General features: G+C 43.1%; 2 protein-coding genes across 5 annotated transcripts; one reads left to right on the top strand and one right to left on the bottom strand.

Moving 5' to 3' along the window:
* Nucleotides 1-67: 67 nt before the first annotated feature.
* Nucleotides 68-5,904, bottom strand: rhof (ras homolog family member F). The gene is made up of 5 exons (XM_046067339.1): nucleotides 3,696-5,904; nucleotides 3,292-3,379; nucleotides 1,918-2,027; nucleotides 1,491-1,625; nucleotides 68-1,282 (listed from the first exon to the last, which is right to left on the bottom strand). Exons 1-5 carry the CDS (start codon nucleotides 3,828-3,830, stop codon nucleotides 1,118-1,120), a joined length of 633 nt encoding a protein of 210 aa, XP_045923295.1. The 5' UTR covers nucleotides 3,831-5,904; the 3' UTR covers nucleotides 68-1,117.
* A 1,382-nt stretch (nucleotides 5,905-7,286) lies between these two features.
* setd1ba (SET domain containing 1B, histone lysine methyltransferase a) lies at nucleotides 7,287-25,427 on the top strand. Of its 4 annotated transcripts, XM_046067335.1 has the most exons (19): nucleotides 7,287-7,721; nucleotides 8,150-8,266; nucleotides 10,650-10,801; nucleotides 11,052-11,150; nucleotides 11,458-11,728; nucleotides 12,723-12,844; nucleotides 13,457-14,560; nucleotides 16,241-16,993; nucleotides 17,753-17,926; nucleotides 18,008-18,095; nucleotides 18,221-18,429; nucleotides 18,545-18,626; nucleotides 18,711-19,076; nucleotides 19,178-20,470; nucleotides 20,751-20,917; nucleotides 21,005-21,130; nucleotides 21,328-21,447; nucleotides 22,819-22,956; nucleotides 23,077-25,427. In XM_046067335.1, the coding sequence occupies exons 3-19, from the start codon at nucleotides 10,664-10,666 to the stop codon at nucleotides 23,248-23,250; spliced, it is 5,424 nt and encodes a 1,807-aa protein (XP_045923291.1). In that variant the 5' UTR covers nucleotides 7,287-7,721; nucleotides 8,150-8,266; nucleotides 10,650-10,663; the 3' UTR covers nucleotides 23,251-25,427. The 4 variants fall into 4 exon arrangements, with proteins under 4 accessions (XP_045923291.1, XP_045923293.1, XP_045923290.1 ...); XM_046067337.1 differs by lacking the exon at nucleotides 7,287-7,721 and having other exon boundaries at nucleotides 8,133-8,266; XM_046067334.1 differs by lacking the exons at nucleotides 7,287-7,721; nucleotides 8,150-8,266 and adding an exon at nucleotides 9,820-10,421 and having other exon boundaries at nucleotides 19,184-20,470.
* The last annotated feature ends 1,296 nt before the right edge of the window (nucleotides 25,428-26,723 follow it).

The following is a 26,723-nucleotide window of genomic DNA, read 5'->3' as shown; positions in this document are numbered from 1 at the left end:
CCCCCCCCCCCCCCCCCCCCCCCCCCCCCCCCCCCCCAAAGCAATCATGCTGAAGAGAATCGCAGTATTTATGTTTTTAACTTTTATTAAGGGACAATTGAAGCATGTGTGAGTTACAGAACAAAATGTTACTTTTGATGCGAGAGCTGCCAGAACGCACAAAACAACTTGGTTTCCTCATTTGTCTGATTAACGTTTTCATGGTTCATTTCAAAACTGGTGCCTGAGTATGGAACAGTAACAAGAGACAGTTGACAATTTCTCAATCTGTGATGTACATTGTTGTATATATATATATAAATATATATATATATTAATAATTAAACAACTAATTCAAAACTCTGGCTGTTTCTGTACTTCTGTGAAGTATTAGTTTCAGTTTTACCTTCAGTTTACAGTGTGGTAAAGTTGGCCAAATTGCCAAAAATGTGGCACCAGTGCACAAATTCAGTTTTTCCAGCACTAGTGGGCGCTATTGGTAAAGATAAGAGCTGTTCTTCAAGTTAAGACTGCTCCCAAAGAAATTCTAGTTCAATGTTTTGTTTTACTGGAAATGAACTAACCCTGTTGGGTGTTGATGATGATTGTTTGGGGTTTCTTTTCTCAATACTGTTAAAGCTGCAGTACCATGATGTATTGAATTTCAACAACTGCTTTATCTGGGAATTTGTTATCTACCAGCAGTTTTTTTTTATTTTTGTTTTTTTTTTACGAAAACCTCTTGGATATAAAAAAAAAATCCAAGTTGACAATGCAAGAACTCACTGTGCAAATTCCTCCAATAGATATGTTTCGATTAAAATACACTGGTTTGGAAACAGTACAAAACCTTCCATCAGGAAAAAATATATATATAAAAATGACTTCTCATACAAAAGTACAAAAATACGTTGACAGAAGGCATTTCAAGTTGTATACCACTTCAGAAAATCTCCACACTGCTGTGGCTTCTTGCAAAATTGTCTTTCCTTTTAACATCATTTGTCATTTTCTTGTGACTGTGGAGGGTGATGCACTGGTGATTCAGTTGGGCCCCAAACTTACAGGGACTGATGAGAACTTTCTGAAGCAAACTGCTGTTCGGGGTGGAGTCCTCAAAGCCTCTGTCCTTTTGACTTCACAAAACCACACATTTCTTCTTCCTCTTATAGTTCCTTTGTTTGCGATTGAAGGCCAAAGTTCTTTTGGTGGCCTCTCTGAAAACGTCTTCCACATTCTCCTGATACTTTGCCGAACACTCGAGGTAGAGCTCTGCATTCATCTGCTGACGGGTCTCTTCGCCCTACAGCCCCGACCCAACATTAACACCGGGAATTACAATGTGTGACTGTGATATAAAGGCAATCAGTAAAGACAAATGTATTTTTGGAAGGGATCTGTTATTGCATTGAAACTAGGAGATACATGTGGTAGGTGGTTATGGTACTTCCTCTTGCATAGGCCTATTTTCTACATATCAAAAAATGTCTGCACACTTCTTCTTGCCTTACCTGTGTGTAAGTGATGGGAGCCTGATTCATGGCCTTGAGCTTCCTTGCACACTCTTTATCCTTCCTGAGGTCTGTCTTGCAGCCAATGAGGATGACCGGAGTGTCCCGACAGAAGTGCTTCACCTCTGGGTACCACTGGGCGAGCAAAATAATAATTTAAGGCTCTGAGCCACTGTATTTTGCATGTGTCGTGCTTCAGGATTACACTGTTTAACAGCACATTATATGTAAGCAGCACAACATGGAGTCCTCCCTGCATGCACCTGGGTCAATGTCCACATGCAGGCTCAGCTGCTAATCATAGCTAAAAGAATGCAGCCAACACCACCCTCCAACAATCATTTACAAACTAAATTTGAACAGCAAAGCTGAACCTCCAATGCTGACATTACTTGGCAGGCTGTTAATGCACCGTATAAATGATTACCTTTATCAGGACATTCTCAAAGCTGGTGGGGTTAGTCACGTCAAAGCAGACTAAAATCAGATTGGCTTCTTGGTATGAAAGCGGCCGAAGTCTGTCATAGTCGTCCTGTCCTGAAAGAAAGAAAGAAGGCATGCAATAGGTGTTAGCTGATGTAGTGTGAAGTGTAAAAGTGAGCGCACAATTGTAAGTAACAATTCATGTGTGTAAAATGAAGAGCATGGACCAAACAAAAAGTGGTCTGCTTTGCAACAGCCTGAACACACAGATATGATGTATGTTCAGAAGTTAGGGTGGATGTGTAAAACCACATCCTGGCTTCAGCTTCCTTTTCAGCTGATGCAAGGCACCCTGCTGCAGTTACACAAAAAAGATAATCTGCCAAAACAGTTCATCATGAGTTTTCCTGAAAATGACTGAAAAAACCTTTCAGTTAGTTCACATAGGAGAGATCCAGCAGTTCTGAAACACATGATTTTAGAGTGGGTTCAAGCTGGGTCTTTAAATTGATAGGATTAGGTGCCAAATCAATATCTCGATTCAGGTAGACCCTATTACTAATACAAAATGGTCCTGCTTTTGAATTGAACCTAAAATAACATACGGCAAATATCAACAAAATTCTGAATTATAATCTGCCTTTCAGTATGTGACACAACTGTAACAATACTCATATTATTGTATGTAAAAATTGATGTTCGATACTGAGCCCTAGAGTTGTAGTGATATATATATTATATTGTAAACTATTAAAAATAAAGCTCAAATATTAGTTTGACCCTGTCGATGGGTAAAATAAAAATACAGTAACTCCGCTGTTTAAAATTACATCGAACATAAAAAGTAAATTAAAGCGCACATTCACAACATTAAATAAGGAGGAACATGGAGAGGTCACTTGATTTAGGTCTCTTGCACTAAATGTGCCTCTAAAGTTCATTCCACAACAGCTTGTTAGTATAGTTACTGATTAATACACAAGCAGTGGGTCAGTTACTGAAAGATGATGATGATGCGCTGACGTCAACGACAACCTTTACCACTTCCTCTGTGTCTGTCAGTGTCAGATCGACGAGACAGAGACAGAGCACACAGTGGTGGGATGTCTGAACTTTAATATCTTAACAGATAGAAAAGTTTTTTAAAAAGTCAGTCGCACCAGCGTCAACCTCTTGAGTCAGTATATGTGCTGTTTGTCTGTTTCTATTATATTCCATCCAGCGGACACTGGAGTGTGTGAGTCACTGAGCTCAGCGGACTCCAAACCTTGAGGTCTCTCCACATAATGTGAAATGTACTGTGCTGATACTACAAAAATGAATCAAAGATGTTCAACATGGAGGTGATTTTCCTTTTTTTTTTGGTGAAGAGTCTTACCAGCTGTGTCATACAGATTGAGCTTTATCTCTTTTCCTCCAAGAGAGATAGTGGTGACATATTTTTCAAACACTGATGGCGCATATTTCTGTTTGACACACAAAAGAAAGATGTTGATGATACAGATATACTGTATATATCTTTTCATGTTTCTGCCCACTTATAAGTTATAGCATTTTTTATTAGTGAACACTATAATATTAGGAAATGCAGCTCACTTTGTTTATACTAAATTTGGATTGAGAAAAGGGCAGAGATATGTTCAAATTTCAACAATATTTCATATATTTGGCTTCACAGTTATAGTAAGAAAAACATACCTGTACTCCTAAATTGATATATAGTAAATTAAGATTATTTAATATTTTAAGAGATGAGGTACATGACATGAAAGCTCTTCTTACCTCTGGAAAGTCACCTTTCGCATAAACCATCAGAAGTGATGTTTTCCCGCAGCCTCCATCTCCAACTATCACAATTTTAAGTTCATCTCCTTTTTTTGTGGTACCCTTACCGGTCGCAGCACCGTTTTGTGTCATTTCGACACCCAACAATCAAACAAGTGCCAGGCAGGACGGGGCTGAAGAAACTCCCTCCAGATTTAAGTTAAATACATGGCAAAGTCTGATGGATCTATATTTGGAAAGGCTGAGATGATTTACAGGCAGTGTCAAGAGAGAGGAACAGACGAGCCTCATGTTTCACCAGGTAGCTTGCTCTGTTCACCACTTCCTGTTCCTGTCACATCGAAGCTGTTTCCAATTGACCCCATACACTTCTCTCCTGTCCTATTATCAGTCTGCTCACTGAAAGCATCTCTGGGTAAGAAGAGAGCTGCAGCTGAGTTGCACATGTGGGGCAGATGAGTCTGGCTGCTCCTACTTCCTCTATGAAACAGGCAAGTTTCATTTTATGGGTGGGAGCTCCATCTGAGGCACTGCCTCCATAAACAGAAGTGTGTATGTGAAATGACACTATAAATGTTTTAGATTCTTGTCGCCTGGAGTTGCTCTGATGGGTGGTGAATGGGCTGGATGTGTGCCCAGTATGTGTATCTAATCTTGCAACTGCGTCATAACTTTTTAACTTTTGTGAACTTGCTTTCTCAAAAACCTGTTCGGTTAAAAGACCACTCCCTCTTCTTCTTAGATGAAACAAACTGTAACATAATAAACCAGCTGACTGCATTTCATTTTGGGCCACCCACACTTTTCATTATCAGGCGAGGATGTTTTGAATCAATGTGGAATATTCCTTTAATGGTAATTCATTATGTCATTGTAATATATGTGGGATTCCATGTCCATGATGATTGACTGAAACACTCAATTTATGAGAAACCAAAATGTATGTGGATCAGAAATTTTAATTGATTGTATAAAAAGTCTTTAGCCTTTAAATAAACCTTAAGCTATCTTGCAACTAGTCTATATGCTGAATCTAATAATGCTCTACATACATGTATTTGGTAGAAATAGTGATCGGTGTTTATTCCTGTATTTTCCCTTTTTAATGTGATCATTATGACTCCCCTGGGGTATTTACGCCGCAAGATGTCCGTCATACGTCTCTGTTCAGTCTGTATGGCTGTACACAGCAGTGACATCACAGATTGGGCGTCAAGACAAACTATCCTCTCTCTTGTCCCAGGGTGCAATGTACGGACATCTTAGGCAGCAACTAACTAATTACATGAGCAAAATAAAAGTGATTGTTTTGGAGAAAACATTTGGAGGTACAGTATGTTACCTTATTATAAGGTGGAAACATTTTATGTGCTTTTTTTAAAAAAAAATTTAAAAAAAAGGAGGAGGCTGAGGCAGACTGGCTGTTTTAGGGTATGAGGAATAACTTCTCAGATGGTGAGCCAGATGTAGTTTGTCTAGTCATGATTAAAAGCAATTGGACAATTGCCTTTGAGTTACTACCGGATATCAAATGACCTGGATGAATTTTCATGGACATTAAATCATATGTAATAAAATTATATATAGGTTTGGGGATATGTTTCAGCCATGTCGATGATTAATAATTACAGAAATCTGATGTAGTTAGGCTGCAGTGGGTGTCAGGAGAAAGCAGGTCATAGAGAATGAGCCAGAATAGATACAAATATTGTATTTGAAAATACTCATTCACTTAGTCTCTGGTCTGGAATATTTTCTCTGACATAAAGGCAATCGAACTCAAACTATGGTAGGACACAAAGTCAAATTTAAAGGTTAAATTTCAGCGGTCAGTGGTAGAAAAATATCCAGTTAGTGGGCAGGAGTGCTGGCAATTTGAGCAAGCTGTCCCTTTAAGAAGATAAGCTGACACTGTCCTTTACTTTGCCTATTTTAAGAAAAAACCCTAAATTCACACATATTTACTGCAATAACTTAATGAAGCAATATAGTGATATACAGCACACAGGCTAAAGATCAGCTGATTGGTGTAGAACTGATTAAAGGCAATTTGACAACAAAACTGCAAATTGCTCCCACACAGCCATGTTATCCAGCAACATGAATTATGTTCACTGTGTATTTTAGTGTAGTGATGTCATGACAGCCTAAAATACTATTTTAATTATGAGCTTAAAAATCTTTTAAAGTTAGAAATTGCAAGTCCATCAAAAGTTTCCACAACAAAAAAAAAAAACATTAAAAATTAGTGTATAGTCTATTTATTTAAACATCTCAGAAACAGACATGTGATAATATTGCCAAGTAAAAAGACACTGAATCACAAACCATGTGGAACTAATCATAGACATGCAAATTAGAGCTAGAAAGAAAAGCCATTGTTTTAAGTAAAATAAGTACAGTACCACCAATCTGCAAGAAAAATCCTTGTATAAGCGAGTTTACCCATAAGTAGTCAAAAAAAAAAAAAACACACAAAGCGCCGATGAAGTCTGATTTGATTCAAGAAAAATCCGTCAGAATCAAAGGCTGAACATAAAAAGAAAGACAGAAAGAGAGGGCATACATGAGTCTGACTGGTTGACTCCACAGAAATAGCCATACACCGTTCTCATGTGCCCCATATGCTTCTACAGTACGATATCGTGTTGCATAGCTATGAAAAATGCCTGCATAAAAATAAAAATGAGTGCTTGTTTGACTTACAAGGTGAAACTGGCAGCCTAACATGTGCATAACGTAGCCTATAAAAAGGATAGTAAAATATCCTATACGTGTACAAAACATCCATACGTGTACAGCCCATTTTCATCAATTAATAAACAAAGAGCAATTGTCAAAAATAGTCTTTCGCCTTGCAGAGAGACAGCTGTCCAGCAGAAAAGAGGCCAATCCTCTGTGTGGAATATTCCAGTCTGTCAGCGGCGCGCAAAGCTGAATGGCGCAACCCACCGGGGAGGGTGTTTTTTTATTATTTTTTTTTTAAACAAAGGCTTATAAATAAAGTCATTGCCGAATTTGAACGAAAAATGTTCACCTTTGTTACACACATAAAAAACCTTCACAACTGTGTCTCCATTGCACTGGGAGGGGGTGGGGGTCTAGCAAGCAGGGAGAGATTAATGCGGTCAACAGCCTCGTGACCTGCCAATGGAGGAACCTGCGCACTTGGCAGCCGGATCTAGGAGTGGATAACAAGAAAAACAGGCCTCTGACACACACACACACACAAAAAAAAAGGGTTTAACGGTGGCGCACCTGAGGACCCATTACAAGAGCTCGAATAATCCCCCTCCAGTATTTTCAACTTCTTTACCGAATAAAATATTTTGTATTAGGCCTATCTGCACACTTCACACACTCGATGTTGGTGATCTGCCGGTCTTTGTCTCGCGCCAGAGAGTGCACGAGCGGAAGCCAAAGGCACCCCCGGTGTTATTTTCACCCAGATACAGCACAACAGGGCTGCTGCAGAGGATTCCTGATGACCTTATATGGCAGTGTGTGGGGGCGCAGCAAGGGAGCAGCGCGCTCGAGCTCTCGTGGCAAACGTCCAGAGCTCTCGGATTACTGCCGTTGCCAGGGCGAGTCAGCCTGAATACGCCACTTTATTATTAACGTTTGCTTCTTTACACGCACTGTCGACTGCTTTTCTTCCGTTTTGTCTTCATGTCAAACATACGCCCTTTCGAGTAAAATCGCCCCTGTGTCGGTCGGTGTAAAGACTTCCTGTTGAATCACCGAGAAACGTCCTCGGGAAAGAAAAAAAACCTGCTCTCTCCCCGAGTGAACGAGCCTCACCCAGTTATGGCGCAGCAACATTTTACAGCACAGTGCTCTCCTTTGTCTGTAAAGAAGCCATTTTGAGACAAGAGAACAGCAGAGAAACCATTGAACAAGTGTAGCCTACATTTCACCAAAAGGTCTCTTTGGACAAAGGAAAGCAGTGAAATATACAAGATTTCTCCCTTTAAGATTCCTTTGCTCGTTTAAGACTTGGATTACATGTTTTGAATACTAACTGTAAGTTTACAATATCAATCAAAAAATATTGGTGACAATTTAATTTTTTACAAGAGTCAATAGCCTATAGTTTTGCTGGTAGCGTTTTAAACAGTTGTTCATGTTGTCTGTCCTCTATAAGAATACTTACATGTAGACATATACACTGGCAAATTAAGTGAAATAGCTCAAAATCCATTACCTTTTCAAAACATTTCCTTGTGGTTTAACATGTTGTAGCTCAGTTAGAAATGTCGAAATGGAAGAGGTTATAGCCTACTTGACTGCAATCCTGTCTTCAGGGGAGAGAGAGGAGATGGTTTGCATATTGCCCACACAGATGATGCTTGAAGATGCATATTCGCTGGCTGAGAGGCAATGCCTACCACTGATCAAAAAGTTTTCAAAAGAGCTCTGTCTTTCGTGCTAATGGATTCCTTCCTTTTCAGGAGACGCATTCCCACCCCTTATTAATGCCATTATTAGAGGATCCGAAGATGGAGCTGAAAACATTCCTCCTGCCCCTGCGTTTAGGCCTGTTAACTTCATTTCACCAAAGTGCTGAGGTAAATATTTTCACCATAAGAGTTTTCCCTCCATCTGTTTCCTCTTAGGTTTTACAGTCCTTTTTTTTTTTTTTTTTTTTTTTTTTTAAACGAAACGAAACGGTAAACAGGCTACCTGACTGGGCTTCTTTAGAAACGTAGTCTGAATGTGCCCTTGAAGTAAGGTCAAGCCGACGTTTACACTTTGGACGTATTTGGATCTTAAATAGCAAATGGAGAGCACAAACCTAATCGTGCTTGCAGTTGTCTCCACGGTTGTAGGGAGGGTGCAACATAAGCCATCAGTGTGTTAAGCGTTGCTGTTGTGAGAGGAAAGTGTTTAAAGTCATTAATCAAAGCAAATGGGTTATCAATCAACAGTCAAAATTGCAGGCAGCACAATAAACTATTTAACAAAAGGCCATTTGTTATCTATGGCCTGCTTTCTGTCATTTGAGGAGCAGTGGTATAAAACCTAAACTGTAGACTTTATATATGCTATTTGTAAGCATGCCAGTGAACATACTGAATAAAGTTGGCTATTACAGATCCCACCTAAAACTTCTGTGATCAAACTGATTGCTCAATAGATAAATAGACAAAAAATATTTTTAATAACAGGTATTGCATGCCTCACATTTTACATTAATAAACTACCAAAACTTTGAAATTATAAAAGAGTTGAACTTACTCATTGCTACTCTTATCCTACAAGGCCATATGTGCAATGCCAGCAACCAGCCATTACACAATGTCACTTTAACTGTGTTTTCTTTCTAATTCAACATCTCCAAAAACATAAAAGCTGTTTTATTCACAACATTTTGGTTTCTTTTCACATAAGAAATATAAATACTTTTATATGGGTGTGCCATGACCTAGTTAAGACAAAGATGGATTCCAGGCAGAGGAAAAAAGGCTCAAAATGTCACAGGGTATTACATCCAGTACATTCTCTTCCTTCTTCTCAATCCTTTAAAAGGAGGAATCATAGTTTTATCATAGTCCGTGAGAGATGAGGAAATCAAGTGTAAGATCCCTTTTGGAACAAAGGAAACCCATATAGGCCATTGAGTCCTGTTTTAGGAAAATGGCTGCCGAGAGCGCTCAGCCCCCTCTCTCTGCTCTCTGTTGAAGGACTCCTGAGCCGTGCTTCTAATAGCAGACAGCTCCTCTGCTGCTGCGCTCTGATTGGCCCGCCGAGCTGCCGCTGTTAACCAGCCAATTGCCCAAGCACTGCAAAACACCAGGCAATGTCAAGCAAAATCCAGTTTCTTCGACAATATACAGTTCATAAAAAAAACTCAATAAACACGAGAAGTCCACACGGGTTTAGGATTATATAAATAAAATGTCCCGCGGTTGTTTAACACACAACAGTTTGGCACTACTCTGTTGGTCTGGATTAGACTTAACTGACAGAGCAAACCGCATTCCAACGGTTATACACGTTAGCATGGCTGCTTAATACAACACCTTAGCAACTGTGTATCGTTTTAAATTAGCCTACTATTCCTCTGTTAGACAGTTCACACTAGTATTTAACAACTAGCTCTACAGGAGTTGTTTGTTTTCGGGTTTTGGCCCGACATGTTTGTATTTGTGAACGTCCCAGCTCTGTCCACAAAAACCTACGACCAAATAATTATGTTAGCCTTTAGTGGCAGTTAAGAAGATATTGCCCCCTGTGTCTATCTTGTGTTTGCCATTTGAGTAAATGCAATCGGCAGATTCCACACAAAAATTATTTAGCGGTTTAGCCTCACAAAGCTGTTACCATGCCCACAATGAGCTCGTGTATACACACACACAGACGAGCATGACTATCGCGGTCGCTTAAAAAATTGCAATTTTATACAAGGCGATAGCATTTTTAAGCTACCGGTGGAAATAAAATAAGTTTGTGACGAAAGTGCGACTGGCATCAGAGGTGGGAGAGCCTAGCGGTGTATTGTGGGAGAGACAGAAGCTACAGACCAGAGGCACACAATATGTGTTGGCTCTCGCCGAAAAGGAGGCAGTATTCTTCAAGCTAAATCATGTAATGTAAGCGGCGAAAGGAAAGCGATTTCGTCTTTTCATCAATTAAAGCAAAATCACTCGATCGGACGAACCATGTCCAAGCCAGGCGAGAGAAACAGATTGAACGAAGACCATGGCAGAAAGCAGAGTTCAAGTAAGCTTGTTCTTTTTTTCCTCTTTCTCCAGCCCTCCTAATGCCTGTTTTCCGTAGCTGGGATATTCGCTAGGTCCCCGTTTTCGCTCTCACTTGGGCTACCCCTGCCACCGAAGTCATGCATCTGTAACGTTTGGCTGGTGGAAAGTGTTGGGGGCTGGTAACGGGACCGTGTTTAGCGTTGCCTCACGATAGCTCTTCTCTCCTTGTCGCTGCCTGTCGTTTCAGGTTTGGCGAACGGCATGGACAGTCATCCCGGCTGCGGCTCGGCGGAGAAGCGGAGTCACCACTGGAGAAGTTACAAGTTGATTATCGACCCGGCGCTCAAGAAGGGATCGCACAAACTGTATCGCTACGATGGACAGACTTTCAACATGCCCGTAAGTGGACCACCTTTGACGCGGCGCAACGGCTACAATAGTAACCGAGTAGCCGACCTCCATGATAGGTTACAATGTGGCTGTGTTGTCGTGGCCGGCAACGGGTATGTTTCGACATCGTGAACCGCGTGTCGGAGGTGTTCATTTTAATTAGACACCGCGTCCGGCGTGTGTAAACCTACTTTGCAACAGCCATGTGAAGTTGTGAATGGATAAACAGTATTGTGTCCCCCCTCCTCCTCTCCCACAGAACCCCGGGATGCCACCAGTGGACATCGTCCGAGACCCCAGGATCGGTCGTCTCTGGACTAAGTACAAAGAGACGGACCTACCGGTGCCGAAATTTAAGGTATCTGCTCTGACAGAAAGTGTGATGCCAGCTTTTTCCATGTGGATGAGGGGGGCTGTCAGAAGTTGCAGACACACCCCCCTCACTCATCTTTGGGATGTGGAGTGAAAGTATGATTGTCGGAGGGCTGTTAAAACCAAAATAACATGCGCTGCTCTGATGCCTGCAGAGAGCTGACTGGATTTGCATGTCCATCGTAACCACTCTGGCACTGTTGTTTTTATCTCAGCTGTCAGAAATGACCCCACATGGTGCATCATTAACCCGACAGCACCTGTAACGGTAACCCCTCTCCTTCTTCTTCCAGATCGATGAGTGTTACATCGGCCCCGTGCCTCCAAAGGAGGTGACATTTGCCAGGCTGAACGACAACATCAGGGAAGGATTTCTTACCGACATGTGCAAAAAATTTGGAGAAATCGAGGAGGTGGAGATCTTGTACAATCCGAAGAACAAAAAGCACTTGGGAATCGCCAAAGTTGTTTTTGAGAGCGTGAAAGCCGCCAAGGTGGCCGTGCAGTCGCTCCACGACACGTCTGTTATGGGAAACATCATCCACGTGGAGCTGGACCCGAAAGGTAAACAGAGATCCAGCCATTTGAGGATAAGACTTGTAACCTACATTTATGCACGATCGAGCCTGCTCTCTGCTGCAGTAGCGAAACAACACTCAAAGCCAAATGCCCCCTTGTTTTTGAATTATTAGGAGGGCAGCATGTCACGTGTGTACATTTAGGCGCGTTGCTTGGTTACGTGGGGTAATTGAATTTCATTGAATGTTAGTCTGCTCCCATGAGCCCAGAGCTGAGGGTGCTGTGTACTCCCACTGTGCATAATTTCAGACCTGTAAACAAACACAAAACGATCTGTCAGAGTCCTCTCCCCCTTCAGATCTCTGAAATATTAGTTAGCTGTTCCAAGTTAAGATTGAAAGGCTATTTTTTTGACTGATGCAGAACACTAACTTTGATTCATTTTTAAGACAGTGTAAAGTATTTTATTATTTGAACAGTTTTGCATTTGTGCTAGATTAAACAGTGAAATCATGACTGGTGTTATTAATTAAATTATGTACAGTTTTTACTCAGTACACAAGTGCTACTCTCTTGAATTATTCCCACAAATGTATTCTTTTTTTTATAGTCTAAATAAGAATGGTTTCAAGCAAATGTTGCATTTTGTGTAAGATATGTTAAATCTATTGACATGTTTGGGCCATGGGATTATTGCATCTATGTATCACACATAATGTTTCAGATGACCATTTCCATTAATAATATTAAGTGCACAACATAATAGAGTTTTACAGTTTACACTTCATATAAAGGCAGGCATAAATAATATAGAGTGTTAGTTAGTAAGGCGCCTACTGTTTTCAGAGTAACTTGGAAGTGTGTACTCATAAAGGAAAGTGTGTGCTGCCCCTCTACAAATGTTTAGATTTGGGGTTTAGCTACAATTGAATAATCACTGGTATTTAAATCATGCCAGATGAGTTTGAATAAAGCCTGCAGGCATTAAACCTGCTTTGTAGACTTGGCATCAGACCCACGCTTGTTTACCTTCCTGCAGGTGAGAATCGCCTTAGGTACTTCCAGCTCCTGATGAATGGCACCTACACTCCGCGGACTCTGCCTGTTGGTGGAGAGGAGGCCAGAGAAGTTTCTCCTCGAAGCCTGGCAGAAGCCTTACTGGTGAGTAGTTGTATTTTTATGGTCACCGTTGAGGTTTATGCGGAAATTGCTCCCTTAATGGTGACAGTGGGAGTCAGATAATAATATAATTTAGTACAGTCTAATGGGTTTTGCAAGGTCAGCCTGGAGAACAGTTGTATATTATCGTGTAGCTGTGATTACTGAATTGTGGCGTTTATTTTGTAGAAATCAACCAACTTGCCATTCTGAGCTGATGTCCTTATCTGTAATCTATTTTATCAGTGCAGCAGGTGGCGGAGTACAGCAGAAGAAAATGTTATCCTGACCCGTACCTGTGGAAATCACTGAATCACAGAGCTATTGAAAAGTGCACTTTGGCCTTGTAGCATGATATCGCCCAGTCATTGTGCCTAGACACTCTTGTTCACTAGTTGCTTTTTTTAGAAGATCTTAATGGATGTACACTGAAATTAGTCATCTGTGAGGAAAGTTGTCCAACTATTTACTATGACTGCATTGAAGTTACAACCTAAAGACACTCTAAACCAAATGTCAGGGGTCTTTAACATTTTTAGTTGTGGTGGTGGAGGTTTGATTGGTGTGTTTGCTTGTGACATATTGACTCATCCCGATCCTGTTTGTGTCCTAAAGGCCTGCGAGCCCATCCGCAGGTTGTCGGAGAGCAGTGTGTCTACTGCTGGAGGAACGTTGCCACCCAGCAGCTCCACCACTCCTCTGTCCCATGAGACGGGCTATTCCAGCCTAAGGCAGGACACACCCCAGTCCCAGGGTACCCCTCATACCCCACGGCAGACAGGTACGCCCTTCTCTCAAGACTCCAATTATTCCAGTCGGCAGTCAACACCCGCGTACCAATCCAGCCGGGCCGAGAGTTCTGGAGGTTACAAATCTCGCAGACACGAGAGTAAGTTCCAGGATGCGTACAACCGCAGACCGGAGAGGCCTCAGTACCGCAGCAACATGTACCGAAGTACGACGTCTGAACAAGCTCCTTTCAAACAGCACCAACACACCCCACCTGAACCTCCACCCTCCACCCCCTCCTTCACCTACACAGCGCCTCCCCCTGCTACGCCCAACTTCAAGTCCGCCTTCTCGCCCTACCAGGCTCCTCTGCCCCCTGCGTTCCCCCCGTCAGAGCCAGCTTTCCATCACCCAGCGCAAAGGGAGGGCGAGTACCTCAGACCGCCGCAGCCACCTCTGGCAGCTGCCACTGACTTTATGCCCGTCAAGGATGGACCAGAAACTCCCCCGATCCCAGAGCCTCCACCGGAGCCCGTGCCCCATCCCACCACGCCTCCTCCACAAACACCAGAGCACTGCCCCTCAACTGGCTCCCCCACGCTGGATCCAGAGCGCAATAGCTTGGATTCCCGCATCGAGATGCTCCTCAAGGAGAAAAGGACAAAACTGTTGCCGTTCCTGGAGGAGCGAGACTCGGACACTGAGGTGCGAATGGAGGGAAGTCCAATTTCCTCCTCGTCCTCTCAGCTATCCCCAATTCCCCCTTACACGAGCGGCTCCCAAGGTGGCCAGCAAAATTCTCGTCCCTCAAGCACAGGTTTGGAGGACATCAGTCCGACCCCACTGCCAGACTCGGAAGATGAAGAGCCAATTCCTGGAACTGCCTCCCTGCTGAAGAGAATCAGCTCTCCTGTCCAGGAGAAGATGAGCAACAATGACCTCAAAGATGGACATTTTCGAGGCCACACTCCCACTGATAAAATGGACACGGTAAGACACAGATCTTATATTTGTGTAAACCATTTAAATACCTTTTTCTTAAAAATTATAATATGTATATTTAAGTTTGTCACATTGTACAGGAAATGGCACAAATGTAGCGAAAATTAGCTTGTGTTTGCGGTCTGGAATAGTTGATAGTAGCACAGTGCTGGTGTTTACTCACAGCTGTGGATGACGGTTACATGGAGGACACAGGAAGTGAGGTCTAGTTTCAGTGTAAGGTGGTAGTAGTTAACTTTCCCTTTTGTTTCATTCTGCCTTGTGAAGGAAGTTCCGGTTTCACAACAGTCCATGTATGAAGGCATCACAAGAAAGCTGCCTGCTCTTTCAGTTAACTGCGGTCTTGTTGTTCATTTTTGTACAAAGAAGAAGTGTGATGTTAAAACAACGAATAAGTACTATTTGTCTAAGAACTTTGTGGTGAAGTTTGTTAACACAATGGTCTCTGAATATACGTATAAAAGATGAAAGTAAAAACAATTTTTTAAAAATCCTTGTCGCTGCAGGTAAAACAGTTGACATAAATTATGAATGAAAGGTTTTTTAGATAACTTGCAGCCTGACAAATTCCTTCACATTCATATTAAGCTGATCTCCCTGTTTGAAGTCACAGTAACACCATCTGGCCTGTGCTGTTGTATTTCTACACTTTGTGCTGTGCTGTGAAAGGAGAAATAAGAGACGTTCTGCTGTTGGAGAATCGAACACTCTTGTTTCCTCTTTTGAACACTCACCACAGTCTTGCACAGAGTAAAACACAGTTTGGCTGTTTGCCCCATTCAGCACCACACTTCCTGGTTTTGCTGAGCCTGACAGTCCGGATTGGCCGCAGCGTCTCGCGTCTCACATTTCAAGTTATCACAAAGCAAGCACTGCAAACTGGTCATAACGTCTCCACTCCCCATGCATAGTTTACTCTACTTGGTTTCATTTCTGCAGCGCTTGTGATAGAGATCCTTTTTATGATAATAAACAGGCAGGGATGAGATTTCAATGCTGACATTATCATTGCATTCACATTATCTACTATGGTTTTAGGAATAAAAAGTTTGATGCCCAGAGCAAACGGCTTTATTTGGAAACGTGCTGAACTACCACACGGGTCACTTATGCTAGCGCGAATACCAAACTTTGAACTTAGATCAGCCCTTGAATTATTTGTTGCTCTTTCTGACTCACTGAATATCAAACCTCAGAAACTTTTTGGTAGTGACTAATAATACTGTAGGATGGCATTGAACACTCTGTCACATTAGTAATTTTGTTTACTTATTCTTTGTACATATTTTTCCTCATTTAGATTTTATTCAGGCAAAGTTCTGGAGTGACTGCTTGTGCTTAAACATTTAACATTTAAGAACTCTGGCTTCTTTTTGGAGACATATGACAAGTAAAGTGTCTAAATAAAAATAATTGATTTGGTATTGTTACTAAAAATCAGGTATTGTACAGAACTAATACTGAATAATATTAAACTACACCCATAATTCTTGTTAAAACCAAAGGGGCCTTACTAACTTTTCCTGAGCCTTTCGATCTTAAGTCTCCATATGTAGACTGCGTTTACTCATGGAGGTGAAAGGGCAGATGATTATGCTTGCATAACCTGTGAAAAATAGACCTTGCATAGTCCTGACGGGTCCCTTTTCCTGTCCCTTTTTCACACAGTGTCATCAGTCGTCGGGAGAGGACATGGAAATCTCTGACGATGAGATGCCCGGGACTCCGATCAATGGTGGAGACTGTGGCAAGGGCATTGTTGTAAACTCTGCCGTGTCCCCGATGCAGACCATGTCCATCCCTCCTCCCGGCTTCCCCCCTCTCCCACATCAGGCCGGCTTCCCCATGCCACATCACCATCTGGCCCCTCACTCTGCCGTCCCGGGACATCATGCTCACCTGGCCGGTCATCCTGGAGTGCCTCCCCATATGCTGCAGCACATGAGTCCTTACCCTCATAGCATGATGCCACTTGTGCAAATGGAGCTGATGAACTGCTTGCGGTGGGAGCAGTGGAGCACCGTTCCCATGTCCTTCCAGATGCAGCAGCAGATGCTGAGTCGCATGGCTCAGACTAGAGGGCCCTATCCTTATCCACATTTTATGGACAGTGGTGCATCTGGGCCTTTTGGGGGACCGTACCCGCCTCTGTCTATGGGTGCTACACCTGCTAGCGGCGCGGCAGCACCCGGACAACAATGGCAGCTTCCCAGTATACCAAAGTTCAACCCTACTGTTCCTCCGCCTGGATATGAGAGTAAAAAGGAGGATCCTCACAAGGCCACTGTTGACGGTGTGCTGCTGGTCATTGTCAAAGAGCTGAAGGCCATCATGAAGAGGGACCTCAACCGCAAAATGGTGGAGGTGGTGGCTTTTAGAGCCTTTGATGACTGGTGGGATAAGAAGGAGCGCTCAGCAAAGGTTAGTAAGTAGTAAGTTAGTAATTTCACTGTCCAAGAGACAAATACAGTGTTATAGAGTTACGCATGCACAGTATATGTAATGGGAAAATATACTTGTTCTGACTTCTAAGTGTGCCTCCTGTTTAAAAAAAAATAAATAAATAAATGCTCACAATAAACATCAAGTCATCAATTTAAAAAAATGATGCTTTTTGCAGGTATTAAAAAAAGACTAATTAACACAACTTCGATGTAGTTTTAATTGATGTATCTCTCTGTCCAACCCACATTCGCAGAGTCTGGCATTATTAGTAAATATCATTTTGAAAAGTTCCATTAAAAAAATCTGCTGATTAATTGTGGCTGTGATGCAAATTGGGCTGAAATTGAAATTTTGATGATCAATAAATTACATTAATTAATCAAGGTAAAATGCCAAATATTCACTGGTTCAACATTCTCAATTTGGGGGATTTGTTGCTTTATTAAATTGAACACTTTTGGGTTTTGGACTGTTGATCAGACTTATAGACAAAAATAGACTTGGATCTCTTTTCAGGCTTACTCACAAACTTGTGAATATAGAAACTTATTTAAAACATACAAAGCCAAGAAGTATAATTTGAGAGAAATAATCACATACAATATATTGATTCCCCATAACAAGTGACAGCAGAGTATTAAACATGAGTTTGGTCTGCAGTTTAATACAGTAAAATACCAGGGTTTAATACAATAACTACCTAGCATTAAAAATCATGTTCTGTTTTTCACACAGGCGTCTTTGACTCCAGTGAAGGGTGCGGAGGCGAAGGAAGAAGAAAGACCCAAACCCAAAGAGACCATGGGTTCGAGTCTGCTGGAGAACTGGAACAAGGGCGATGGATTGGGCTATGAGGGGATGGGCCTGGGAATCGGTTTGCGAGGAGCCATCCGCTTACCCTCCTTCAAGGTAAGCCTGGAAATGTCTCTTTTTTTCTCTTGACCAGTTGCACTGCCTGTTGGTGTTTTAATGGTTGTGTGTTGTGTTCAGGTGAAAAGGAAGCCTGAGGCTGCAGCAGCAGGGGACAATAAACGGGCCCGACCCTCCACTCCAGTGGATGACGAGCTGGAGGATGAAGGTAACCCTCTACTATCAATACAACAGACCAAATACTCTTTGGTCTACACATTCACAATTCACTTTTTCTTCCTGGTGTTATGAAATTGCAAATAGCTAATTTATCTTGTGGTTCATTTCTTTCAGACCGGGATCGAGACCCAGCTGAGCTCCCCTTGGATGATTCCAAAATGGATGCTGACAACATGTCATCAAAGCGGCGGCACTCGCGGCCACTTGAACTGGACAGTGAGGGAGAGGAGGAGGTGGACACCTCGGGGAAGGAGGAGGAGTCGTTGTCCGACAGGGAGGAGCCTGATGAAACTGAGGCTACCGATAGGCTGTTGTTAGGCAAAGTAAGCTCTCAGAAATTACAATTCATCGTGTATCTGTTGGATTATCCTTGACATGGTGTGCTTTGAATATTTGTGCGTTTTGTGTACATCTTTACAATTTGTGATCCTCTCTTAGGAGAGCGGTGATGAGGACGGTGATGATGAAGACGAGGGAGACTCGTCCAGTGAGAGCACTTCCTCAGATTCATCTGATGACGGTACTTTAAATATCAGACGGCAAGAGTTGGTTGTTTTTTGTCTGTTTCCTGTGTTCTATCATTTATTTGCCTCATTTGTTGCAGAACGAGAGAGTACAGCGTCCTCCAAGGCCAGCTCAGACTCCTCAGGAGAAAGCTCGTCTGAGTACGAGTTGAGCTCGGAAGAGGATGAGGAGGAAGAAGAGGAGGTACCGGAACAAGACATGGAGCACGAAGGCAAAGAGACCAAGACCTCCTCATCCTCCTCGTCCTCTACGTCTTCATCTTCTGATGAAGAAGAGGTGGAGTTAGAGACCAAGGCACCAAGTCCTCCTGCAGGACCAGTCCCAGAGGATAAGGAGGACCAGAGGAGCAGGGAGGGGCTAAGCAGCAAGCCAAAACTCAGACCTCCTAGTCCCGAGGAGGAGGTAATGGAGGACCTGAAGCCACCATCACCAAAAGGCATCCCAGGTTTGCTCCTAAATTATTATTATTCAGGTCGAACAGGTATTTATCATTTGGAAGTATATTTGTCAGAAGTTAAATAAGAAGAATACTTTCTTGTCTTGTAGTCACAGAGCACAACATCAGTCTAGACGGCAGCATTCCTGTGGTGAAGTCTGAACCTCAGGAGCATGTAGCGAACCTTCGACCACCTACTCCCACAGGCACCCTGCCCGACAGCGACCAGGAGACAACAGCCAAAGGTAAAGCAGAGCCCGAGGAAGTAGCCTGCACCCCCGGTCGATTAGCCCCATCCCATTTAGATGCAAACACACCTGTTCCCAAATCTGTCTCTGCATCTTTAATGCACCTCCCTCTCCCTCCTCACCCGGCATTAGAAGGCCGTTCCCTCCTTCATCCACCCCCTGGTCCTCTGCCTGACCTCCCTCAGCGGGCCAGGCTCCCCACAGATGAGGATATCCCCCGCACGCCGGGCAGGGACCTGATGGAGCGTGCCCGAAGTCTGGGCAAGTCCCAGAGCACGGACACAGTGCCCAACACACCCGGCAGTGAAGGCCCGCTGACGGGCAGCAGCCTGTTGCTCAGCTCCCCTCACATTCCTGGTAGCCCCTTTTCCTACCCTGCACAGTCCCCTGTCCTTAGTGCTGGAGTCCCCCGCACTCCAGGAAGAGACTTAACCTTCACCCCTGTCTTCCCTGACCCCACAGCACTGACTCTTAATAGGAAAATATCCTCTGAGAGCCTAGACGATAGACCAGTTTTTAAGGAGCCGCCCATTAGTGCCCTGCCTAACCAGGCCCTGTCTGCTGTAACAGAGCATTCAGCCAGTGTCCCTGAAGATCTGCCCGCTGGTCTCACTGTAGACGTCCCTGTGCCATCAGATACTGCCCCGTCAAAGAGGAAACCTGGACGACCCAAAGGCAAAAAGATCCCAGCTGTCTCTGCAGCTGATGAGTCTCTGGAGCTCTCATCGGGGTCCACCCCACTGCCGCACGACCCGCACGTCAGCGATCTATGCTCGCAAACGATATCTGCCAAGTCCCCGATCCACCCGAGCCTGGACTTCCGGGAAGGAGAGGTTGAGCCTCAGGCGGTCCTGCCTGCTGAAGACTGCTTCCTGTCCTACGAAGAAGAGGCACCTGTGGCCGTGAAAACTACACGGAGGGCACGGCGAGGCTGGGAGGAGCTGCTGCTGGGCAGCCTGTCCCCCGTCACCTCGCCTCCCCGGTCGTACTTCACCCCACGCACCGACTTTGAGGAGATGACCATCCTGTACGACATCTGGAACGAAGGCATAGATGAGGAAGACATGCGGCTTCTGCAGATCACCTACGACAAGATGCTCCAACAGGATAACGGTAACGACTGGCTCAACGACACGCTCTGGGTCAACCATCCTTATATCCTTTACTGTTTGATGTCAGCTGATTTACACTAAATGTTATTAAATATATTAATCTTTTTGTGTATTTGTGCTCCACACACCGCAAAGATCAGTCCAGTTAGAAAGGTACATACGTGAATTTTTTAATAGTTGTTTTGCACTGTGTATCAAAACGCAGCCCCCTCTGGTGGCGAAAATGAGGAACTTTTTGGCTGGTACTGAGTATCTGTGGAGCTTCAGTAGTGTTGTCCCAGCTGTGGTTCAAGCCCCTTTCAGTTTCCTTGACTTCCCTGCACCTACCAACATCCCTGGAGTGAAGAAAAAGAGAAGAGACGATGGCATGAGGGATCACATGACCGGCTGTGCGCGGAGCGAGGGATACTACAAAATCGACAAGAAGGATAAGATCAAGTATCTTCAGAGCACGAAGTTGCAGTCAGAGGAGCCGCCGTTTGACACACAGGTAGGCTGCTGAGAACAGACTGTGATGCTTAAAAATATATGTAAACCTGCTGTGGGCAAACACCTCTGACTCCATCTTCTCCACCAGGGTATGAGCATTCCTGCACAGGTCCACGCCTCTACCAGGGCTGGCTCAGAGCGGCGCTCGGAGCAGCGACGTTTGCTGTCCTCGTTCGCATGTGACAGTGACCTGCTGAAGTTCAACCAGCTGAAGGTAAACACAGTCAAATAGAACTTTGCTCCAGGAGGGGCGGGGGGGCAGTTTGATTCACCCTGGATTTTATAAAAAAAAGAACAGTAAACAAGAACAGAAGACAAACAGACTTTTGTCATTGCAACTTTTGCCATCTCAAAAAGTCCACTGAATATTAGCTTTCCTGATGCGTAGAAGTGACACTTTCTCTCTTTCAGTTCCGTAAGAAAAAGATCCGATTCTGCAAGTCGCTCATCCACGACTGGGGTCTGTTTGCGATGGAGCCCATTGCTGCTGATGAAATGGTGATCGAGTACGTGGGACAGAACATCAGACAGGTGAGAGGCTGTGATTGGTTCGTTTTGAAGCTGGTTTTCTGCAGGTGTGTAAACAGTTAGGACACTTTTACAAATCAGCCAATGTACCTGACTCTCAGTGTTCCTTATTTTCCAAAAATAAATATATGTATGTTACTAATAACCAGGGTTATCAGTAGGGATGCACCGAAATGAAAATTCTTGGCCAAGCCAAAACCGAATATAATGAAAAGATTTGCTGAATACTGAACAAATACATTCACTTGTTGTGTTTTTTTAAATGTGCTTTTTACTCAGTTTTTCCCACAGGATTTGGAGAGACTATGGGGCCCACCCCCATAGTCTCTGAGACATGAGAGGGTCTGGCAAAGTAAATTACATGTGTCCATTTACTTTTCATGGACACATGTAATATATGTTTTCTACTTTCTGTGAATATAATCCAATTAATCGTATTTCCATACTGTATAGAGACCTTCTTTTGAAAACCGTGAACCAGGATAAAGTTGCTAACCTGCCTGTCAGCTCGCTCTTGTCCGTTTCAGTTACCATAAAGGCTTGAATACCTGTGGACTCCAAATTTAGGTGCGGCTAGCTTAATCGCCTTCTCACAAACGAGTGACAGAAACACTCAAAGCGGGTCAGACAGTTTGTTGCCTTTTCTAAGAAGCCAGCCACAGATGGAGTGGATGTGCTAGGAGATAATTCAGCAGAACAGTGTCTGCAAACAGCGATCTTTCTGGGACACTATAAAATGCTTCCACACTGCCGACATGTCAGCGTAATTGTTTGGTAAAAAAGTCTTTTGACTTATTAGGCTGAACACCGAAAGTGCACTTTTTTTGCCATTTTCGGCTGATTTAATTTCGGTGGACGTACAATCGGTGCATCCCTAGTTCTTAGATTATTAAGAAATATTTGATGTGAGTAATTCCATTAAATATTTATGAGGGATTATACTGTATATACCTAGACTTCAGGGTTGCATTTCTGTTGCAAACAACAGCCAGAAATAGTGCAAAGTGCAACAACAAAACCTAAAGTCAAAGTAACTTTAGTAGTAGTCAGAATGTGAATAGTAAAACTAAAGCATCATAACCAATAAATAACACAGGGCAACTATATAGCAAGCTCTATACAGCCTCTGAAAATGGGACACAACCAAACCTTGATGCCCACATGTTGCTTGGAGTGCCATAACAGCACAAAGTGTTGCAACCAAGCTAGGTAGCTCATTTTGCTTTAGAGGACCGGAGCTATTGATGTGTTGCCTGATGGCAAGATGCACAATTCAGCACCACTGATTAAAGTTGAGACCCGGTGGATTTCTATGTCAGAAAAAAGCTTTCAGAGCTGTGAACCTTCTAACAAGCGACCATCTTCCACTGGCAGGTGATTGCGGACATGCGGGAGAAGCGCTACGAGGAGGAGGGCATCGGTAGCAGCTACATGTTCCGTGTTGACCACGACACCATCATAGATGCTACGAAGTGTGGCAACTTCGCCCGTTTCATCAACCACAGCTGCAATGTAAGGCGACAGCCACATGGTTCTCCTATTTGTAAAAGCTTCAGCACCACATATGACACCGAAACATGAGCTTAAAAGCAACCATATTCTAAATATACCTGTTCTTTCCCTTTCCTTCAGCCTAACTGTTATGCGAAGGTCATCACAGTGGAGTCTCAAAAGAAGATTGTGATCTACTCCAGACAGCCCATTAACGTCAACGAGGAGATCACTTACGACTACAAGTTCCCCATCGAGGACGAGAAGATCCCGTGTTTGTGCGGGGCGGAGAACTGTAGGGGAACGCTGAATTAACGTCCATTTGAGGTCAGTCCTCTCCAGGGTGTGAAAGCGCTGTCGAGTTTCCCAGACATGCACATGTCGAGACCCCGGACGAGGAGGAAGAAAGAGGGAAGGTTTTGTTTGGGAGAAGAAACCTGCAAGTCGTCTGGATAGGGTTCAGCTTCCAGCGCGGCACTCTTCACATATTTAACTCTAGATTGTTTACGATTTATGGTGCTCTTGAAATGAAAAACTCATAGTTTTATATGTCTGCCAGTGACCCAGAATTTACTAAACACTTGACTTGCTGAGGCAGCAACCAACCCCCACCCCCAACGTCAGACAGTATTTCAGCATGGCTCCTTCCACATCCAGTCACGGTTTGTACAGTTTTACACTTTCTCCCCCCTCTCATTCGTCTTATAAGCTTTATGTACACCACACATGGTACAAAGAAAACAAAAACAACACAGACTCACATGTTCAGCTGCTTACTAACACTGTCGAGACGCACAAGCCCACCAGGAAAACACCTCTCTGTGGTGAAAGACGTGGTCAGCACCCAAGCAGATGGCAGACGGCGCTCTTTTCCACCCGGCAGCAGGCGGCGGAGTGTCACGGCCCGCCACGGACTGCAACCCTGCTTTCTCGCTCCTACCTCCTCTGCACCAGTTTTCTTGGAAATTAATCAAACTGATAGAAGAAGAAGAATAATAAAAACAAAAAAAAAAAACAAGCAACAGAAATCATTACATCCTGCCACAAAATCTGGAATATTTGGATATCACCCCTGCTTTCACCAGCCAATAACAGATCAAGCTGCTTCCTGTTAGTTTATGCAAAGATTTAAAGATGGCGTGCAGAATTTGTATTAATGATATTCCATAGTTTTCCAGTTTTGTCTAGGTAGATCTCTTCTTGCTTGTTTCTTCAAAGACACTATATTTGTGTGTGTGTGAATGTGTGCGTCAGGCTTCTCATTGAGAGGATTTGTAATCATATGTTTGTGTGTGTTTGTGCGCACTGCCCCCTGTAGGCCACAGCGCAGAAGGCCAACCAATCATGCAGAGCAAGAAAATGTAATCAGTTCCTGTCTACATCCACTGGGCAGCGTTTGAAAATACTTCTTTCTCGTTTTAAGTGCCATATGAATGTGTAACTGTCTTTGTTTCACCTGAGCAGGCAATGGGGATTTTTAGGGAGCTGTCACCAGGAGCTGTGTTCACATGCAATTGCTGCCTGTATTTTTAATGTTGATGTTTCGGCTTCCTTGTTCTGTGCCTGGGGGTGACCGTCATGTTTGTGTGCTCATAGATTCCTCTTCAGCTGCAACACTTTACCAGTGTTCAACGTTTCGCGCGAGACAGAAGTGTTTCTGCGACCCCGGCAGACTTCAGCCGTAGTCCGCGTGGGTCGGTCTTTCCTTATGTAGTCATTCGGATAAAAAAATATTTGAATGCACTCGAGGCTTGCACTTCTGCTTTTGCGCCATCTCTTAGCCCGACAGTCTGTCATTGCTTTTCATTTGGTTGGATTGGTATTTCTTTTTTTTCTTTTTTCCACCAGTGATGTTTATATTGTATATGATTACTTGTACAGCAGATCTAAAGCTTTTTTTATCTTCACAGGGGTAACACTTTTAAGATGCATCTCCCTCTTTTTTTTTTAAAACAAAAGACTGAGTATTTAAAAATATTTTCAGGGATCTGTAAAAGGAATCTGAGGGTTTAAAAGGTTGTTTATTTAAAAGAAAAAGGTCCACTGTGTACAGGAAAAGTCTCCACCTCCCTTTCGAAAGATTGTTTCTTGTAGAAACGTCTTCATTTTCTGCCCATTTGCTTTGTAATCCTGAAATGTGTAAATACTGTAACTGTGAATAACTATATAAATATATATATATTTTTTTGTTCCCTGGGATTTGCTACTCAAACACAGCTCAGAGGTTAATGTAACATATGAGGCGAGCGGTGAGCTGGTAGCAGGAAATTCGGCTTGTGTCAAGCTTTGTTTTTTTTTTTTTTTGTTTTTTTTTTTCTGTTGTAAATTCTATGAAAAGTTGTTTGCGGTGTGGAGAAAAAAAAAACAAAGGTGCAGAATTGGCATGGGAAGAGGATTGAAGCATCAGCCTGTTTCTCATGTCTATTTATTACACAGCAAATGTATGAAAAAGGAAAAAATGGAAATAAAGCAATTTTGCATACATCCATAAACAGTGGTTGTTCTTCATGAGGCACAATGTGGGAAATAAAGTGAAGAAAACTCGCTATAAGTGGATTTATTCATTGATGGGTGATCATCTGAAATGCACCCAACCGGTCCTACTGATGCAGATTTTCATGAATGGAAACAGTAGGCAGCAGCTGACAAAACAATGACTCCCTGTCAGGCTGGTTTGATCGAGGACCCGGTCGTGATTCACACTCTCACAGCACCAATAACAAATGAAAGCTTTGCCAGTAAAGTTTAGACAAAATGTAAAAAAAAGAGATTGTTTCCACTTTAGAGAATGTGTCGTGTTAACCCTTAATGTCGATTCTCCATGTGTGATTTGATCCTGGAATGAGAAACCATGTGAGGTGAACAAGCTTTCCTCCCAAGCATACTCTGCTCAGTTTTAGAGTTTTAAATCCAAGTCAATCCTCAAGCTTTTCAAAACAAGTCTGAGGTCTCAGATCGTTGAGGCAAGGCCAAGTCAGATCAAAAGTGTTGATTGGCAAAACTTGTACATTAAAAATGCAATTAGGTGGAAGTGGTGGCCCCAAGGTTGGGGAAGCAGGATTGTGATTGGACGTTGGTTCGATCCCCAGAACCCAGAAAAGATGTTCAAACAGCAACTTCCAGGTGGGAATGGGTCTAAGAAGCGTCTCAGTGAAACAAAAAGGCAAAAAGAGAAGGCATTTCAAGTCTCTGAATGACGATCAGTTGAGTTAACAGGGCCTTTTTTTGGCTGACACTAAATCCTTTAAACTAATACTAGATGTTGTTATAATACCTGCCTGTTATAGGACCCATGTTATGCTTTTCCAAAGGTAGCAAGTCAAGTTTAAAGTCTACAGCACTGCTGATTTCCTCTCATCTCTTCCTCTGGTGATGTGTTCTTGTTAATCAGTGAGTTCTGCTGCTGTAGCATTTGATTTCAGTGAAAATCTGCAGCCTGGTGTCACCACAGCTAAAGCTGGCATACACACAGTACAGAGAGAGAGGGAGGCTTACTGTGTGTGCCGCCTCGAGGCCATGACAGGAGGAGGATGGGAGAGCAAGCGGTGAAGGATAACAAACCAAGGCACACACACCTCCACACCAAGTGATCTGATTGGCCTTATGTTATCACTCCAACTGAGTTCTTCCTGTTTTGTGTCCAACTCCTTTGGTAACCACAGAGACACTTTCAATGTCATGTTTTTTTTTATTTTCATGGCACTTTTGCCGTTCAAGAGACACATTTAAGCGTAACCAGTTAATCTTAAGATTAATGTGTGCCTGCTGCGTTGTGTTATAACAATTCA

This window comes from Micropterus dolomieu, linkage group LG13 (genome assembly GCF_021292245.1).
Source record: "Micropterus dolomieu isolate WLL.071019.BEF.003 ecotype Adirondacks linkage group LG13, ASM2129224v1, whole genome shotgun sequence".
Taxonomy (NCBI): Eukaryota; Metazoa; Chordata; class Actinopteri; order Centrarchiformes; family Centrarchidae; genus Micropterus; species Micropterus dolomieu.
This window is presented reverse-complemented; position numbering and strand designations above follow the sequence as displayed.

What these genes read in the sequence shown, in the direction of transcription:
- rhof (XM_046067339.1), bottom strand. Translation starts at nt 3,830, where the DNA reads ATGACACAAAACGGTGCTGCGACCGGTAAGGGTACCACAAAAAAAGGA. An exon ending in CAATCTGTATGACACAGCTG is followed by an intron (nt 2,028 to 3,291) that starts GTAAGACTCTTC and finishes TCTTTCTTTCAG; the next exon opens with GACAGGACGACTATGACAGA. An exon ending in TTGAGAATGTCCTGATAAAG is followed by an intron (nt 1,626 to 1,917) that starts GTAATCATTTAT and finishes TTGCTCGCCCAG; the next exon opens with TGGTACCCAGAGGTGAAGCA.
- setd1ba (XM_046067333.1), top strand. Translation starts at nt 10,361, where the DNA reads ATGTCCAAGCCAGGCGAGAGAAACAGATTGAACGAAGACCATGGCAGA. An exon ending in ATAGGCTGTTGTTAGGCAAA is followed by an intron (nt 18,430 to 18,544) that starts GTAAGCTCTCAG and finishes ATCCTCTCTTAG; the next exon opens with GAGAGCGGTGATGAGGACGG. An exon ending in AGCCGCCGTTTGACACACAG is followed by an intron (nt 20,918 to 21,004) that starts GTAGGCTGCTGA and finishes CTTCTCCACCAG; the next exon opens with GGTATGAGCATTCCTGCACA.